At 43.7% G+C, this 20188-nt stretch overlaps 1 protein-coding gene across 2 annotated transcripts; it reads right to left on the bottom strand.

Annotated features, from left to right (window-relative positions):
* Positions 1-4982: 4982 nt before the first annotated feature.
* On the bottom strand, positions 4983-13602 carry LOC140207474 (uncharacterized). 2 transcript variants are annotated; one of them, XM_072275993.1, is made up of 2 exons: positions 13532-13602; positions 4983-7767 (listed from the first exon to the last, which is right to left on the bottom strand). In XM_072275993.1, the coding sequence occupies exon 2, from the start codon at positions 7302-7304 to the stop codon at positions 5832-5834; it is 1473 nt and encodes a 490-aa protein (XP_072132094.1). In that variant the 5' UTR covers positions 7305-7767; positions 13532-13602; the 3' UTR covers positions 4983-5831. The 2 variants fall into 2 exon arrangements, with proteins under 2 accessions (XP_072132094.1, XP_072132096.1); XM_072275995.1 differs by lacking the exon at positions 13532-13602 and adding an exon at positions 12299-12393.
* Between the last annotated feature and the right edge of the window lie 6586 nt (positions 13603-20188).

The raw sequence follows: 20188 nt of genomic DNA, 5'->3' as shown, positions 1-20188 counted from the left end.
AACTTTACCACAAGATGAGTAATTAGGTAACATAACCCTTGTCCCAGGTAAAGATGGTATCCTCCACCATCGGCACACCTGTGCAGGTTGCTGCTGCCTCTATATAAGACAGCTCTATGCAGCAGCTCTGTTTCAGACCCAGTGACTGTGGAGGAGAGAAACGTCAGATTACCATGACACTTCGGCAAAACACTTACTGGAAAGATGAATATGAATAAATTGACCTGAGATAATAAAACTGTGACATAGTGTGTTTCTTTTTTTCATACCTATTACTGCTGGGGATGAGTGTAAAATTGTGACTGTTGATTTATTGTGATGCCTGCACTCACCACAATAACATAGGGGAATAATGTGTGTGGATGACCCTTTGAGTGTTTTACCGAGTGTGCCCTGAGACGTCTGTAATCAGTGACGGGCCTTCGTCACACAGTCGGAACAGGAACTTCAGAAATGGCCTGAATTTTGCCTGCACAGGAGCCAACTTGCCTTGACCTACAACACAGCCAAGACAGATCACAGTGGCATGGCCAAATTCACTCTTAGCTAGGTCAACTGTAAGATTGGCCCTGGAAAGCCTGTCAAACAGCTCTTCTACTACAGAGATATGCTCTTCCCAAGTGTCACTCCCTGTGACTAAGTCATCAATATAGGCATCTGTGTGTCCTAACCCTTGAATTACAGAATCAATCATTCTCTGGAATGTTCCTGGAGCATATTTCATTCCAAATGGCGAAACATTGTATTCATACAACCCAGAAGGTGTCACAAATGCAGAAATTTCTCTACCTCAGTCCGTCAATGGAACACACCAATACCCTTTCAACAGATCAATCTTTGTAAGAAATTAGCTTTTCCAACCTTATCAATGCAATCATCCACCCTAGGGATAGGATAGGCATCTGTTTTTGTTACTGCATTTACCTTCCTATAATCAGTGCAAAATCTAACTCTACCATCAGGTTTGAGCACAATAATGCAGGGTGAGCTCCAATCTGATGTTGAAGGCCTAATAATACTATTTCCCAGCATATATTCAATTTCTTGCTCAGCCAATTTACACTTTTCTACGTTCATGCGATATGGGTGTTGTTCAATCGGTTTGGCTTGACCAATATCTACGTCATGTACTGCGACCGTGGTTTACTTGGGAGCATCAGGAAATAAATCTTTAAAATTCAGAATTAATTCCTTCAGCTGTTGTTGTTGCTTTGGCTGCAGATGAGCCAACTTGTTGTCAATGTCTTCGAGAACAACCGAGTTCATTAGTCTAACCGGGACCATGTTTGGCTTGTGAAAAGTCTCAGATGAGTCAATTGTTTCATTCTCAGGATTGCCAGATTGATATGTTTGACAACACTCACCGATGGTGCCTGCTTGTCAGAATAAGGCTTTATCATATTGATGTGTACTACCTGTGTTAGTTTACATCGGTCGTGTGTTTTAATAACATAATTCACATCATTAATTTGAGAGACTATTTCATACAGTCCATTGAATTTCGCCTGAAGTGGATTTGTCAACATTGGAGATAAGGCAAGCACATTATCCCTCACCTTGTATTTTCTTTTGTTTTGATCCGCTTATCAAACCAACACTTCATTTTGTTTTGAGAAATCTTCAAGTTTTGTCTTGCTAGACGACAGGCTTGGTGTAGTTTATTTCTGAACTTCAAAACATAGTCTAACAAGTTAACATGTACATCCCCATCAATCCACTGTTCCTTTAACAAGGTCAAAGGTCCCCTCACTCTGTGACCAAATACAAGTTCAAATGGACTAAAGCCCAGTGAGTGATTCCTGTACCGACTCTCTTAAGCCTGATTTATACTTGTGTGTCAAATGTATGCGACAGGCACCACATACACACACTGCACCCTACGCCGTTGGGTGATGTGCACCTCCTCTAAAAAGTAACTCACGCGTCGTGGCGACACAGACAACAACAACTGTGATTGGTTCGTTTGATAGCATCGCATTTCCGGTTGCTTTTCTCCACCATGTCTGTACACTGATGCAAAATAAATGGTTGGAGACAATGAACCAAATCGTCAAATCTACCTGCCGACATCCAAAAATATTTGAAATGCATTTCCTCGTCCATGTCTCTCACGAAGAAGCTCAACAGTGTCAGAGAAACCCCACAGCCAACTAGCGTTTTGGTGGTGAAGTGTATAGCGATGCAGACACAACTACGCATGCTCGCTACGGCGTAGGGCTATGCAAAAATTAAATTGGGCCTACGGTGTAGGATACGGCGTATCCCGAATGCACAAGTATAAATCAGCCTTTATGGTGAACAAAAGCAAATGTATTCCTTCACCCCAGTGTTTTCCATTTTCAACACAGTATGTCTTAATCATTGTTTTGAGGGTAGAATGAAATCTTTCTAAAGCCCCTTGTGATTCCGGATGGTACGCAGACGATGTAATTTGTTTAGGTCCCAGTTCATAAACTACCTGCTGGAATAATCTAGATGTAAAATTACTTCCTTGATCAGACTGGATTTCTTTAGGCAAACCAAATAAAGTAAAAAACTTGTTAAGAGCCTTCGTCACAGTTTTAGCTTTAATATTTCTGAGAGGTATTGCCTCTGGGAATCTGGATGCAGTACACATAATAGTTAGTAAATACTGATGGACAGCTTTAGTCTTTGGCAATGGGCCAACACAATCCACTATAAATTTGGAAAAGGGTTCACCGAATGCAGGTATAGGCCGGAGTGGGGCCACTGGGGTGACCTGATTAGGTTTACCCACAACTTGACAAGTGTGACAGGTTCTGCAAAAGGTCACAATATCTTTCCTCAAATTCGGCCAGTAAACTTCTTTCATAATCCTGTTTACAGTTTTATTCACTCCGAAATGGCCACCGAAGGGCATACTGTGGGCCAAAGTTAAAATTTCAGTCCTATGAACTTTAGGAACTACAACTTGGTGAACAATTGCCCATTCCTCACTCGCAGGTATAGCAGGTGGCCTCCACTTCCTCATTAACACTCCATCCTTGAGGTAATACCCCACTGCCATTTTCTTAATCTCATCATCTGAGAGAGATGTTTCTTATAAAGCTTCAATCTCAGGGTCTTGGTTCTGTTCTGCTATAAACTCCTTCCTAGACAGGGATGAATCTTCCTCATCAGACTTACTACCTGAATCCTGTTGAAACAATGAAGGCTGAAAGGTCCCTGACAAGTCATCAAAAGCTGAATCCTGGTCACCCTGATTTTGGCTATCATGGGTATCAGAATCATGCTGCACAGAACCGTCTGCATTGGCAGACTTTTTAGCCGTACTTCGAGTTATTGCGATAAATGTTAAAATCCGTCTGTGGGTCGTCAGTGGTTGGCTTAGCTGGCAACTGCACTGCAGGAACAACATTACCATCTACCAGGTCATTCCCTGACAGCAAAGTAACATCTTCCACTGGTAAACTGGAGCATAATCCGATCTTAACAGGTCCCAAAACCAACCCTGACTGTAAAGTTACCTTGTGCAATGGCACAGAAACAATGCTGCCCCCAATGCCTTTAATAAGATTTACCTCATCACTGTTCGTCTCATCACCAAACTTTAGAACGCTGTCTCATGGAAGTGACTGAAAAGCCCCAGTATCTCGAAGAATTTTCACTGGTACCGGTGTTGACCCTTCCATTACTAATACAAACCCATCTGACATAAAATGATCAAATCCTTTCTTAACTCAGTCAGACCTCTCAGTCCTTAACTGAGCCTCAACAGAATGTTCAGAACCCTTTGAGTTTATAGGTGCTTCAACATACTGATCACAGGCATTTGGGACTGTCTCCTTTTCCTTCTTCAGGACAGAACAATTAGCCATCATATGACCAGCTTTTTTACAATAGTAACAAGTAAGACCAGAATATTTCTCCTTCAACTGCTTCCCTTCATCCTTACTCTTGTCACTAGTCCCAGCTTTAATTTCTGGTTTACCCTGGTTATCCCTGCTACTCTTTTGGAAGGTCTTATTCTGGGTAAACTTAACCTTATGAGTTAAAGCAAACACATCTGCTAATCTAGCAGACTCTTGCAAAGTGGCAGCATCCTTTTCATCTAAATATATCTTTATGTCATCAGGAACGCACATTTTGAATTCTTCAATTAAAACCAACTCTTTCAAGCTGTTAAAATCATCATTTACATTTTTATATGGGCACCAGCGGTCAAAACACACAAACTTCTCATCAGCAAATTCCATATAAGTTTGGTTCAGAGATTTCCTCAAATTTCTAAACTTTTGCCTGTACGCTTCTGGGACCAACTCGTAAGCTTTGAGCACAGCCTGTTTCACTGTGTCATAATCAGTTGCTTCATCAACTGTCAAAGCAGAATAGGCTTGCTGAGCCTTCCCCTTAATTACACTTTGTAAGAGAATAGGCCAACCCTCTTTTGGCCACTTTAAACTCTGAGCAACCGTCTCAAATTGCTGTAAGTATTTATCAACCTCTGCCTTTTCAAATGGAGGTACCAATTGAACTTCTCAACTGGCCTCAAACTTATCACCAGAGTCTAACGTGAGACAGCTTTGCTACAATCTTTCTATCTTTTCCAACTTGAACAACCACTGTCTTTCTGCTTCGTCTCTGTTCTTCCGCCTCTCCTCTCTGTTTTCCTGCCTCTCCAGCCTCAAACTGCCTCTGCCTTTCCACAGCCTCCATCTTTAATTTTCCTAACTTGTACTGGAGCTCAAGCTGACTCGGTTACTTTCAGGAAACACCTCCAACTCCTGCACTTTAAACACACCCTTAGATACATAATGCTCAGTTATGATCTTCTGCATCTGTGTCCTTCTCATTGTCAATTTCACCTTAGCAAGTTTTAGCCTTTTAGCAATACTCAACAACTCAATCCTTCTGGTGTCCTTTAGTGCCTCAGAGGTTGGCGCTTCCAGACATCTATCAACATCCATTGCTGCTGATTTTCCACACACAAATAAATCAAAAGAGATTTCTCCAATGAAATCGATAATTAATCAATACGCCCCCAAATCTGTTCATATCCCAGGCGCAGGCCCCAATTTTATTATGAACCATAACACTTTAGAAATAAACCAGCAGCAACAAACTACAACTGGAGTCTGGTTTTGATGTTAAATCCACTATCTTTAATAGTATCTACTTATAATATCATAACTTAAGCAAGATAAGCAAAAGTTAACCGTGCTATGTGTATATGTGTGTGTAAATATAACTCCCAAACTATTGAGCTCAGGGGAAACAAGGCTTAGTCTTGAGATGGTGAATTATGAAAGTTCAGTTCATCCACAGAATAGGTGATGAGAGAGAGATATTTGTAATCCAGGGTAAATGTTGAGAGAAGGCAATTATGTCAAATTCCACAGGTTCCACGGTGGTAAAACAAGAGAACAGTAGCTGTAGATTTTATCCGTTGTCGTTTCACATCCACATACGAATTATCACCGAAAGTGACTTGTCACAAGGGGTATTGTCTTCAAGTGAATTTCCACACCACACCCAGGCAAGGGTTAACACATAAGTGGTCTCCACAGGATACCCCAAATCAGATCCATTCCTATTGATCAAACAAGGTGACAACCACACATTCGATGTATGCTGAGTTGATAATTAACCCACCCTTGTCGGCATAGGAAAGTTCGAAACAATGACCCTTGGCCACTAGTTCCCTGGTTTCGATCCTTCCATTTTTCCGCCTTTGTCTCCATCTGAATCTGAGTGTCTGTGTCCTCAGTTAAAACTAAACAAGCTGTGAGTGATGTGAACAAGCTGAAAGTCAGACTGATTCACTTTCTTAATCTCTCTCTCTCGCTCCACAGCAAACGAAACCTTGTGATTCATAACAACAGTAACTCCCCATTGTGAACTGACTGGTGTGTCAGTAGTTCGGATGACCGGGTGAATCCTTTCCCACATTCTGAGCAGGTGAACGGCTTCTCCCTAGTGTGAACTTGCTGATGACTCTGTAGGTGGGATAACTGAGTGAATCTCTTCCCACAGACTGAGCAGGTGAACGGCTTCTCCCCAGTGTGAACTTGCTGATGTCTCTGTAGGGTGGATGACTGAGTGAATCTCTTCCCACATTCTGAGCAGGTGAAAGGTTTCTCCCCAGTATGAACTCGCTGATGAATCTGTAGGTAGGATGACTGAGTAAATCTCTTCTCACAGACTGAGCATGTGAATGGCCTCTCCCCGGTGTGAACTGACTGGTGTGCCAGTAGTTGGGATGACCGAGTGAATCCCTTCCCACAGTCTGAGCAGGTGAGTGGTCTCTCTCCAGTGTGAACTGATTGGTGTGCCATTAGTTTGGACGACTGAGTGAATCCTTTCCCACATTCTAAGCAGGTGAATGGCCACTCCCCACTGTGAACTGACTGGTGTGCCAATAGTTTGAATGACTGAGTGAATCCTTTCCCACATTCTAAGCAGGTGAACGGCTTCTCCCCAGTGTAAACTCGCTGATGACTCTGTAGTTGGGACAACTGAGTGAATCTCTTCCCACAGACTGAGCAGGTGAATGGCTTCTCCCCAGTGTGAACTTGCTGATGTCTCTGTAGGGTGGATGAGTGAGTGAATCGCTTCTCACATTCTAAGCATGTGAACGGCTTCTCCCCAGTGTGAACTCGCTGATGACTCTTTAGGTGGGATAACTGAGTGAATCTCTTCCCACAGACTGAGCAGGTGAATGGCTTCTTCCCAGTGTGAACTCGTTGATGTCTCCTTAGTTGGGATGACTCAGTGAATCTTTTCCCACAGACTGAGCAGGTGAACGGCTTCTCCCCAGTGTGAACACGCTGATGTCTCTGTAGGTGGGATAACTGAGTGAATCCCTTCCCACATTCTAAGCAGGTGAACGGCTTCTCCCCAGTGTGAACTCGCTGATGACTCTGTAGGTGGGATGACTGAGTGAATCCCTTCCCACATTCTAAGCAGGTGAACGGCTTCTCCCCAGTGTGAACTTGCTGATGTCTCTGTAGGCTGGATGAGTGAGTGAATCCCTTCCCACAGACTGAGCAGGTGAACGACTTCTCCCCGGTGTGAACTCGCTGATGACTCTGTAGGTGGGATAACTGAGTGAATCTCTTCCCACATTCTGAGCAGGTGAAAGGCTTCTCCCCAGTGTGAACACGCTGATGTACCCGTAGGTGGGATGACTCAGTGAATCTCTTCCCACAGTCTGAGCAGGTGAACGGCTTCTCCCCAGTGTGAACTCGCTGGTGTCTCTGTAGGGTGGATGACTCAGTGAATCTCTTCCCACAGTCCGAGCAGGTGAACGGCTTCTCCCCAGTGTGAACTCGCTGGTGAGCCATTAGGTTAGATGACCAAGTGAATCCCTTCCCAGAGTCTGAGCAGGTGAACGGCTTCTCCCTGGTGTGAACTCACTGGTGAGCCATTAGGTCAGATAACTAAGTGAATCCTTTCCCAGAATTTCAGCAGATGACCAGCCTCTGCCCAGTGTGAACTGACTGGTGTGTCCACAGGTGGGAAGACCGACTGAGTCCCTTCTCACACACAGAACAGATGAATGGCCTTGTCCAGTGTGAACTTGCTGATGTACCTTCAGTTGAGATGACCGATTGAATCCATTCCCACTGTGTAAAATGACGGGTGTGCCAGTCAGTCAGATGACCGAGTGAATCCCTCCCAACAGTCTGACCAGGAAGGATGGTCGATTGAATCCCTTGCTCCACTTCTTAAATATCTAGACAGAGACAGCAAAACTGGTGTGCCGTGTTTGCGATTCCTGGAGACAAATTCCTTCTTATTTTTAACCTGTAAAAAGATCATCAAAATCCATCAGTGGGTGTAGGACAACATTTCAGATGAGATTACTTGAGTTGCCAAGGTTTGATCTGGTATCACACTGTTACAGTAAGGTTCAACCCAAGAAATCATCTTCTGACTGGGCACAGTGCTGGTATCTGGAATGACCATCAATTCCCTGATGCTCTTCCTGTCTCTATAAGAATGGGGCATTTCTGCCGTCTCCAATCTGTGACTTGGCTCAGTTTGACTCTCTCCATTGTTATTATTCCCTGGTCCTGCTGAGCAGCATGGGTGCCTGGCCCCATCATATCTGAAACACTTTCACACAAATTGTCTTTCTTGACGTGTAGCGAGGATTTTCTTTTATGTATTATTAACTTGAAGTGCCACAGTTTTAACGCCATATAAAAAATTCCTGCTGAGATGAATGGTTGGTCTGCACAGCTGTTAAAAGGACTTAGAGTGAATTTTTGTATTATTTCAGGTTCTTGTCACAGTCACAGAAAATTACAGCACAGAAACAGGCCCTTTGGGCCATCTGGTTTGTGCTGAACTATTTAAACCACCCACTTCCATACCCCTACCATCCAGGTACCTATGAAAACCTCTTAAATGTTGAAATTGAGCTCGCATGCACCACTTGTGCTGGCTGCTCATTCCACACCCGGATGACCGTCTGCGTGAAGAAGTTTCCCCTAATGTTCCCCTTAACGTTTCACCTTTCACCCTTAACCCATGGCCTCTTGTTGTAGTCCCACCCAATCCCAGTGGAGTAAGTCAGCTTGCTTTTACCCTATCTATGCCCCTCTATCACAAACAAATCGCCCCTCAGTATTCCACATTCCAAGGAATAAATTCCAGACCTGTTCAATCTTTCCTTATAACCCAAGTCCTCCAGACCTGGCAACATCCTTGTGAATTTTCTCAGAACTCTTTCAACCTCTTTTACAACTTTCATGTAGGTAGGTGACCAAAACTGTACACAATACTCCAAATTAGGCCTCACCAATGTCTTATACAAGTCAACATAACGTCCATCTATTGTTGTCAGTTCCTTGGTTCATGAAGGCCAATGGACTGAAATCCTGCTTTCCGTCTCTATCTTACTGTGATACCACTTTCAGTGAACTAAGGACCTGTATTCCCAGGTCCCTTTCTTCTACAACAGTCCTCCGTGCCCGACCAGTCACTGTGAAAAACCTGCCTTGGTAGGTCATACCAAAGTGCAACAACTCGCACTTGTCTGCATTAAATTCAATTTTCCGCTTCTCAAACCATTTTCCCAGCTGGTCCAGATCGCACTGCAAGTCATGATAGTCTTCCTCGCTGTCCACTACACCACCAATCTTGGTGTCATTCACAAATTTGCTGATCCAGTTAACCACACTATCATCCAGATTACTGATATAAATGACAAACAACAACAGATCCAGCACTGATCCCTATGACACACCACTAGTCACAGGCCTCCAGTCAGAGAGGCAACCATGTGCTACCACACTCTGGCTTCTCCCAAAGCCAGTGTCTCATCCAATTTACTATCTCATCTTGAATGCTGAGTGACTGAACCTTCTTGACCAACCTCCCATATGAGACTTTGTCAAGTGCCTTGCTAAAGTCCATGTAGACAACATCCACTGCCTTGCCTTCATCCACTTTCCTGATAACTTCCTCGAGAGACTCTATAAGATTGGTTAGACATGACCTACCGTGCACAAAGCCATGCTGTCTAACCTTTATCAGTCCACACCTAACCAAATACTTACAGTATATATCCGGTTCCTGCACAAATGTTCCAATAACTTACCCGAAAACTATTGGGAAGCTTTCAGAAACCAACAGCAGACAACTAAAAAAAAGTCAAATGAGCTCAGGGTGTGGAATCATGATATTGTAGTCATTAATGGGTCTTGGTAGCACCCAACAGTCTGAGGCATTTAGAGGAACAAAATATCCCGGGCCTCAATATCTCTTGAAAAGCAAGGTTCCCTGCACCTGTAACTTTTCAACTTTTATTTTGGCAGGCATGTACAAACTCTACATCCTCAAAATTTCACTTCTGAAGGCCTCCCACTTACCAAGTACTCTTTTGCCAGAAAGCAGCCTGTCCCAAACCACACTTGTCAGATCCTTTCTCATACCATCAAAATTGACCTTTCTCCAATTTTGAATCAACCCGTGGTCCAGACCTCTCTTTTTCCATATTTACTTTGAGTCTCATGGCATATGATCACTAATTTCTGTCACCAGCCCTGGATCATTTCCTAACAGCTTATTGTACACTTCTACGTCAGGAATTCTAATTACTGATTAAGGGCACATTTGACAAACTCTACCCCATCTAGTCCTTTAACAGTATGGGAGTCCCAGTCAATACATAGAAAGTTAAAATCAGTTACTGAATCAACCTTTGTTTCTTGGCATGATCTGTGATCTCTCTACAAATTTGTTCCTCTAAATCCCTCAGACTGTTGGGTGCAACCAAGTCCTAATAATGGCTACAATATCATAATTCCCTGTCCTGAGGTCATCTGGCTTTCCTGTGATGCTTCTTGCATTGTGATATACACAGCACAGCACATTCATCGCACCATGCTCAACCATTTGATTGCTGACTCTATCTGAGGTCTGAACAACATCTGACTGGTGTCAAGAAAACAAACTCTCGCTCATTGTCACAAAAACAAAGGAGCCGATTGTGGACTACAGCAGGAATGGAGACAGGCTAACCCTTATTGACATCAATGGATCTGGGGTTAAGAAGGTGAACAGCTTTAAGTTCCTCAGCATAAACATCACCAAGGATCTCACATATAACCATATAACAATTACAGCATGGAAACAGGCCATCTCGGCCCTTCTTGTCCACGCTGAATGCTTACTCTACCCTAGTCCCACCGACCTGCACTCAGCCCATAACCCTCCATTCCTTTCCTGTCCATACAGCTATCCAATTTTACTTTAAATGACAATATCGAGCCTGCCTCTACCAATTCTACTGGAAGCTCATTCCACACAGCTACCACTCTCTGAGTAAAGAACTTCCCCTCATGTTACCCCTAAACTTCTGCCCCCGACTCTCAACTCATGTCCTCTTGTTTGAATCTGCCCCACTCTCAATGGAAAAAGCCTATACACGTCAACTCTATCTATCCCCCTCATAATTTTAAATACCTCTGTCAAGTCCCCCCTCAACCTTCTACGCCCCAAAAAATAAAGACCCAACTTGTTCAACCTTTCTCTGTAACTGAGGTGCTGAAACCCAGGTAGCATTCTAGTAAATCTCCTCTGTACTCTCTCTATTTTGTTTACATCTTTCCGATTATTCGGTGACCAGAACTGTACACAATACTCCAAATTTGGCCTTACCAATGCCTTGTACAATTTTAATATTACATCCCAACTCCTATACTCAATACTCTGATTTATAAAGGCCAGCACACCAAAAGCTTTCTTCACCACCCTATCGACATGAGATTCCACCTTCAGGGAATGATGCACCATTACTCCCAGATCCCTCTGTTCTACTGCATTCTTCAATGCCCTACCATTTACCATGTATGTCCTATTTTGATTAGTCCTACCAAAATGTAGCACCTCACACTTACCAGCATTAAACGCCATTTGCCATCTTTCATGTACATGGTCTGTACATACCGGCTGTGTTGTAAAAAGAGCACAACAGCACCTCTTTCACCTCAGACGGTTGAAGTAGTTGGGGATGGGGCCCAAAATCCAAAGGTCTTTCTACAATTGAGAGCATCCTGACTGGCTGCATCACTGCCTGGTATGGGAACTGTACTTCCCTCAATCGCAGGAACCTGCAGAGAGTGGTGCGGACAGCCCAGCGTGTCTGTAGATGTGAACTTCCCACTATTCAGGACATTTACAGAGACAGGTGTGTAAAAGGGGCCCAAAGGATATTGGGGAGCCAATTCACCACAACCACAAACTGTTTCTGCTGCTACCATCCAGGAAACGGTACCACAGCAAAAGGACCAACAGGCTCCGGGACATCATCTTCTACCAGGCCATCAGACTGATTAATTCATGCTGATACAATTGCATTTCTATGTTATATTGACTGTCCTATGTATAAACTATCTGTTATGAATTACTGTGAACTGCACTTTTAACATTTAGATGGAGATGTAAAGATTTCTACTCCTCATGTATATGAAGGATGTATGCAATAAAGTCAATTCCATTCAATTCACCCACTCCACTATCTGTTCTGTCATTCTGGCTCCCATTCCCCTCTACAACTTATTTTAACCACATCACCCTCTCCCCACACTAGCACTAGCGAGCCTCACCACTGGGATATTAGTCCCCTCTTGTTCTGTTCCCTTCACTAACAAATCCCCTATCACCCCTTTGATTTTTCTCTGCCAGGTAATCTCAACAGTTTCTAAAGTGGTTCCACCTGTTGTTGTGTGGGATGGACACAAGAGTACTCTGTGATGGCTATTTAACCTCATTCCCCTTCCTGACTCTCACCCAGTTTCCTGTATCCTGCACCTTGGGTGTAACTCACCTCTCTTCATGTCATATCTATCCCAACGCACCCCCAACTCCTGGATGATCTGGAATTCATCCATTTCAAGTTCCAACTCCTTAAACTGCAGGGTTACAAGCTGCAGCTGGATGCACATCTTGTACGTCATGGCATCAGGGACACTGGAGGTCTCCCCACCTTCCCACCAATCTCCCCTCAAATTTGTAATGACCAGTGTACACATAAAGCTTGTATTATGCAATTTTTCCACATGTGCACAGTGAATTTTATATAGAGAGGTATTCATTTTAACAGCTGTCAAATCACTGTCTATAAGAACTTTGATCTCCTCTGGGTTTGTTTTAGTTCATCTGCACTCTCACACAACCTAAGTTGCAGGCCTGTAACAGGTAATGATGGATTTTCTTGCCAGAGCTTTTGCACACGGTCCATGTGTCATTTGCTTGCTAAATGACGCTTAAAAGTCAGATTTCCAAATATCACTCCACTTCTTCCCACTTGCAAATTCTCCAGCAACTTTTGCGTCACCACAATATACACAGGTAACACCAGTTTCTGTATTGTACATAAATATTTCCCCTGAACCCTCCCCCAGGTGACTGACGGTGGTGAACTCAGTGATGGCAATGCCAATGAATATGAAGGGAAGGGCAGTAGTCTGTCTCATTGGAGTCTGGCACATTTGTGATGTGAAAGCTACTTGTTGCCCTGGACAAAGGTGTCTGATATCATTATGTACCCAGAGAGAGTGGGACAAAACATGTTCTCACAGGTAGAAAGTCCAGAACAAGAGGGGGTGGAACAAGCAACAGACACAAAATGCTGGGGGAACTCAGCAGGCCAGGCAGCATCTATGGAAAAGAGTACTAATGCTGAGTTCCTCCAGCAATTTGTGTGTGTTGCTCGGATTTCCAGCATCTGCAGATTTTCTCTTGTTTGTGACTGGAGGCAGAACAAAGGTGATTTTCACAACAGCTGATGTAAAAGATTTTGTTCCCTTTCTCCGAGTTCCCGATCCTTGCATTTAGACAGCTGGAGCTCAGCTCTGTCTGAGAGACCCATCGGTTCCCATTCCCTCATCAGCCGGAAGCTCCCCGGGGCCCGTGTACGGATGGTGGGGCTGAGAGAGAGGGAAGAGAGCAGGACTGTCCCGGGATTGCGGGTCACGGAGTCCGGAGTCACAGCAACTACCCGAAGTCGGTGTTGAAAACGCCGCCCGGTGAGACCCCCAACCCGGAGACCCCTTCTCACCTCAACCGATCATCCGGGGCCTTTTGTGCACCGCGCGCTGGTGAGCTCGAGCTTGGTCGGTTTAACGGCTGGGCTACTGATCACGTGACCAGCCCCTCCCCCACCGCTGTCAACAGAGGAGTCACGCGCTGCACTATTCCCATTGGTACGAAGCAGTGTCAATCACTGCTTCCAGCCAATAGCGGAGGCGGACCAGCCGAGAGGGCGTTACCCCCGCTGACTCCGTCTCCCGAACTTTCCGTCACGGCGGGACAACCGTCAAAGTAAATGTCCGCTTTCTGATTTATTTCCATTTCCCTCCGAGGGAAGTTGGGGCGTTTGTGAAGCGTCTCCTGCGGCCGGAGTCTGATGTGTCGCTGAGAGGTAGGAGGAGACCGCTCGGCCCGTCGGTTTGATGCCGGTTCCCCGGGGAGGGAGAGGATGAAGACGGTGAGAGAGGGGGCGGACAGGATGTTTGTCCCGGTGGGGACAGGAGGGGCTCATCTGTGGAAATGTCTGAGCCCACGGTGGTGGCGATTCACCACATTGGGGGGCAAACACCGGCAGACTGTTGCCCTGCAAGCGGGGCCAATGGTCCGGGCAAAGTGACAATTATTTGTGTTTTGTTGAGACTGTACCGGGAATATGGTGTAAAATCCCGCTCCCCACACTAACACGGGTCACACAGACCAAAGAACAAACTGCCGGAGGAACTCAGTGGGTCGGGCAGCATCTGTGGAGGGAAATGGACCGTCAACATTTCGGGCCGAGACCCTCCCTCTGGACTGAGAGTGGACGGGAAATAGTCCGAGAAAAGAGGTGAGGGGTGGGGATGGGGCAAGAGCTGGGGAGTGAGAGGTGGATCCAGGTGAGGGGGAGGTGGGAAGGTGGAAATAGTGACGGGGGTGGGAGGTGAGTGGTTGGGGCAACACGGGGCTGCAGAAGATGGAAATTAATTCCATAGAGGATTAACAAAGAGGTTTGAGAGTATTTGTTATAGAGAGTGCAATGAAGATTCACCAGACTGATCCCTGGAGTGGTGGGGTCATCATATGAAGAAAGATCAAATGTGATAACCCTTTCATTTAGAGAATCGAGGACTGAGAGATGAACACATTGAAATTCACAACATCATTACCGGTTGAACCAGGGATCCCAGTCTCTGAAAATGGAGGTGGACTGTTCGGGACTGAGATGAGGGGAAATGTCTCCACTCTGAGGGTGGTGAATGTCTGTAAATCCCCACCACAGAGGCCGGTGAAGACTCAGTGATCATCCTCACATAAAACAGAGGCCGGCAGATGTGTGGAGACTGAAGGGATTGAGGAAATGAGGATCGGGCAGAAACATGTGGCTGAGATGGGAGAGCAGCCGCCATCTTGGTGATGGCTCGAGGGGCTGAATGGCCACCTCCTGCTGATTCTCACTTAGTGTTTCAGTGTTCCTGTCCAGTGAGCCCGGAGGAATGTGAATAGAAAGTAGAAACATAGAAAAACTGCAGCAGTATAGAGGCCCTTCGGCCCACAATGCTGTGCCGAACATGTTCTTACCTCAGAAATTACCCAGGGTTACCCATAGCCCTCTGTTTTTCTAAGCTCCATGTACCTGTCCAGGAGTCTCTTCGAAGACCCTATTGTAGCCCATTCCACACACCACTCTCTGTGTAAAAAAACTTACCCCTGACATCTCCTCTGTACCTAATCTCCAGCACCTTAATCCTGTGTCCTCTTGTGGCCACCATTTCAGCCCTGGGAAAAAGCCTCTGACTGTCCACACGATCAATGCCTCTCATCATCTTATACACCTCTATCAGGTCAGCTCTCATCCTCCGTCGGTCCAAGAAGAAAAAGCCGAGTTCACTCAACCTATTCTCATAAGACATGCTCCCCAGACCCAGCAACATCCTTGTATATCCCCTCTGCACTCTTTCTGTGGTTTCCACATCCTTCCTGTAACGAAGCGACCAGAATTGAGCATAGTACTTCAAGTGCGGTCTGACCAGAGTCCTACATTACCCTTCGCCTTTTAAATTCAATCCCATGGTTGATTAAGGCCAATGCACCGTATGCCTTCTTAACCACAGAGTCAACCTACACAGCAGCTTTGAGTGTCCTATGGACTCGGACCCCAAGATTCTCCTGGCGGAGAATCTCACCTGGTCCCTAACACCAGCTCCATAGCAAAGAAAGCCCAGCAGTGTCCTTACTTTCTGTGAAGGCTGAGGAAGGTCCATCTCCCACCCTCCGTCCTCACCACATTCTACAGAGGACGTATCGAGAGCATCCTGAGCAGCTACATCACTGTCTGGTTCGGAAACCATCTCGGATCGCAAGACCCTGCAGTGGATACTGAGGTCAGCTGAGAAGATCATCGGGGTCTCTCTTCCCACCATTGGAGACACTTACACCACCCACTGCATCCGTAAAGCAAACAGCATTGTGAAGGACCCCATGCACCCCTCATACAAACTCTTCTCCCTCCTGCCACCTGGCAAAAGGCACCGAAGTTTTCAGGCCCTCACGACCAGTCTATGTAACAGTTTTTTTCCCCCCCAAGTATTCAGACTCCTCAATACTCAGAGCCTGGACTGACACCAACCTACTGTCTTGTTTATTATTTATTGTAATGCCTGCACTGTTTTGCACACTTTATGCAGTCCTCAGTAGGTCTGGAGTCTCGTGTAATTTTGTGTGTTTTTTTTTTACGTAGTTCAGTGTAATTTTTGTATTGTTCATGTAGCACCATGGTCCTGAAAAACATTGTCTCATTTTTACTGTGTACGGTACCAGCAGTTATGGTGGAAATGACAATATACAGTGCCTTGACTTGACTCTGATCCTCCGCACTGCCAAGTCTTGCCATTAATGCTACATTCTGCCATCATCTTTGACCTAATACAATGAACCAGCTCACACTTATCTGGGTTGAACTCCATTTGCCTCTTCTCAGCCCAGTTTTGCATCCTATCAATATAGATAGATAGATAGATGGATAGATATACTTTATTAATCCCGAGGGAAATATGGTTTCGTTACAGCCGCACCAACCAAGAATTGAGCGTAAATATAGCAATACAAAAGCCCCAACAATCGAACACCAAAATGCAAACTATGCCAGATGGAAAATAAGTCCAGGACCAGTCTATTGGCTCAGGGTGTCTGACCCTCCACGGGAGGAGCTGCATGTTCGATGGCCACAGGCAGGTACGACCTCCCGTGCTGCCAAGTGTTGTATCACGGTGGAATGTGGCCGAAGTCCAACAGTAAAAAGTTCAATATCCAGTCTGCAAACACATTCCTCAATCATAATATACCCCGGATTGCACTATCCGTTGTTAGCCAGATCAGTAAGCACCGAACTCCTTTACGCTTACTGCTCTCAGTGCACTTCCGGTCAGCCGGAACGGTATTACCCACTGAACTCTTCTCCAAAAGTCTCTGTTGTCTCGACCCGGTCCTCTTTCCTTGGCTTTGTGATCCCCCTCTGTGTGTTTTCCTCCGGATTTCAGCAGGGGTGGCCGCCGCTCTGTTCGCTAAGCCGGCCGGTGTTTGCTGGTCCATGAAATATACAATGCGACCTTGCTTCTGTCCGGCGTGTCGGGATGTAACCATTTCCAGTGCTAAAGAAAACCCAAAGAAAACTCTCTCTACCAGCATGTTAGGTAGCGTGCAGCTTCGACGTGTTACCGTGAGAAAAAAAATACAAAAGATAACGTAAATTAAAAAGTAAGAAGAAGAAAGTAAGAATAGATCGGAACGGCTGTACCAGGCTGCATGCACGACCGGTGCATGCACAAGATATATCTTCAAGTCTGTGAGCCAACACTATAGATAAAATTTTAGTATCAAAATTGAGTAAAGTGATAGGTCTATACGAAGAACATTCAGTAGGATTCATATTCTTTTTGAGAATGAGCGAAATGGAAGCTCCGTAAAAAGACTGCGGTAGTCTTCCTTCCTCTAATGGTAGAACATAAATGTGGTAGAAGCAAGGAGGAAAAAGCCTAATAAAATTCTCCAGAGAATCCACCGGGTCCTGGGGATTTCCCAGAATGCAATTCTCAAATAGCCTGAGCAATTTCATCCTGGGAAATAGGTTGATCCAATTGCCTACGATCATCTAACGAAAGATTAGGAATATTTAATTGATCTAAAAATTATTCTTTGCAATATTATCATTAACAGAGTCAGAACTATACAATTTAGAATAAAATTCTCTAAAAGTGTCATTAATTACAAGGTGGTCAGTTGTCATATCCCCATTAATTTTATGTATTTCTTTAATTTGCTGCTTGGCTGAAAATCGCTTCAATTGATTAGCCAGTAGCTTACCAGTTTTATCTCCATGAATGTAAAGTTGTCTTGTATCTTTTAAAAGTTGGCTTTCAATTGGATATGTTATAAGAAGATCATATTTAGTTTTAGTTTCAATACGTCTCTTATATGTTTCAGGATCAGGTACCGAAGCATATTTATGGTCCAGTTGCTTTAACTGATTGGCTAATTCATTTCTTTCTTTGTTAGCTTTTCTAATGATGTTTGCAGTATAAGAAATAATTGATCCCGGATGTATGCTTTAAAAGTATCCCATATAATAAGGCTAGACGCCTCTTCCAACGTATTTTCTTCAAAAATAAAGGGTAATTTGATTCTCCATAAATTTTTTAAAAATCCTCATCGGATAACAGAGTTAAATTAAATCGCCAAAATCTACACATGGGGATAGTACCAGGAAGATTTAAAGATAGAATTACAGGAGAGTGGTCAGAAATAGCAATCTCTTTATATTCAATTGATCGAATTAATGGAATCATTTGACTATCAATAAAAACAAAGTCAATCCCAGTATAAGAATGATAGACATGAGAGAAAAAAGAATACTCCCTGTCCGTCAGATGCAGAAACCGCCAAGCATCAACTATACCACATTTAGTTAGAAAAGATTGGATAAACAAAGCTGATATACTAAGTGTGGCTGGTTTAATAAATGAGCGATCTAATACTGGATCTAACCAGCTGTTACAGTCTCGTCCCATCACAAGGGCGTAAGTACACAAATCTGGCAAAAATGAAAATAGACGTTCAAAAAATCCAGGATCATCTATGTTGGGGGCATAAACATGAGCAAAAACAATCAACTTACTGTCTAAACTCCCTGATACAATAACAAATCGACCATTAGGGTCCGAAACAACTTTATGCTGAATAAAGGAAACTGTATTATCTACAAAAATCGAAACTCCACGTGATTTTCCCTTAAACGAAGAGTGGAATTGCATACCCTTCCACCCAGTAAAAAAAAAAACGTAAGGTATCACAGCTGTGTATCTGTGTTTCTTGTAAAAAAAAAATAATGGGTGCTTTTATTTTTTAATATAAGCAAACACTTTGTTCCTTTTGGTGGGGTAATTCAGCCCTTTCACATTCAAACTAAACAGGTTAATATTTTGAACCATTTTAAATACCAATCAACAAGTAATTAAAAGATCTAGCCATAAGTTATTAAAACTAGAAAGCAAACGGTAAAGTAAGGTATTCAAACGAACAATCATATATTCAACCCAATACAGCTCCCAGAGAGAAATAGGCCCTACCCCCTCCCCTACCCAAAGCGAGAAAGCTGACCAATAGACAGTCAGTGAGCTAAGAACTAAGTACCGGCCCCCAAAAATCCCGTTGACAGAAAAAAAAACTCTAGTCCTGCAAGGTCATTATGTCCCTACCAAGACACAACATAAAAAGTAAAATAACTCAGTATTCGAAAATATGAAAGGATCACTTCAAACAAATTCAAAGAAAGCTATATTAAAATAAAGCCTCAAAACGGGATAAAATAAAGTATCAAAAAAATATATAACAAAAGACAATATATGAATAGCCAAAACATGAGTTTAATAAAACCTTATTTCAATTTCATATTAACAGAAGAAAAAATTTGATCAAATAAGAAATATAAGTGTTAGACTTCATCCTTTAGAAACTCTTTTGCATCTTCAACTGAACTTATTCTTTTTCGCAATCCATTCTTCAAAACAATACTCAGACGTGCGGGGAACTGAAGGGATGGTTTATATCCTTTATTATAAGACTCCAACATAACTTGTTTATATTTCATGCAATCAGCCAAAACTTCAGGCGAATAGTCTTCCACAAATCTAACCTTGTAATTTTGGAAATCGATCATTCCTTCTCTCTGGGTATGGCAAATTAAAAGGTCCTTAATTTGAAATTCATGAAAGGCTAGTCCGACCGAGCTGGGTTTCGCCGCCAAGGACAATGGCTTCTAAGTCAGCTCGGAAGTGAATAAAGCAGGGAAAAGCTGATTCAGAAAGTTTGCAAAAAATTTGTAGGGTCAGCACCTTCAATTGATTCTTCAAGACCCAGGATTCGCATGTTACTTCTCCTGTTTCTATTTTCGAGACTGATGATCCTTTTCAGCATTTTATCATTGGATAAAGATCACTCTTTGCAGAGTTTAATTGTATCTTCAATGTCCTCTTCAAGTGTCATTAGCTTCGCAGTATTCTCCTGAATTCGGTTCTCATACTCAAATAAAGTTCGCTGAATTGTATCCAATTTGTCGTTGAGCCGTTCAAACTCGTCAGAGAATTCCAATTTTTGCTGTTTAAGCAAGTCACTGATTGAATCCAAAGTGACTGGGGATTCATCTTCTGTTTCT

This window comes from Mobula birostris, chromosome 13, assembly GCF_030028105.1.
Source record: "Mobula birostris isolate sMobBir1 chromosome 13, sMobBir1.hap1, whole genome shotgun sequence".
Lineage (NCBI taxonomy): Eukaryota > Metazoa > Chordata > Chondrichthyes > Myliobatiformes > Myliobatidae > Mobula > Mobula birostris.
Note: the sequence above shows the minus strand (reverse complement) of the source record. Positions and strands in the feature narration are given on the sequence as shown.

What these genes read in the sequence shown, in the direction of transcription:
- LOC140207474 (XM_072275993.1), bottom strand. Translation starts at nt 7,304, where the DNA reads ATGGCTCACCAGCGAGTTCACACTGGGGAGAAGCCGTTCACCTGCTCG.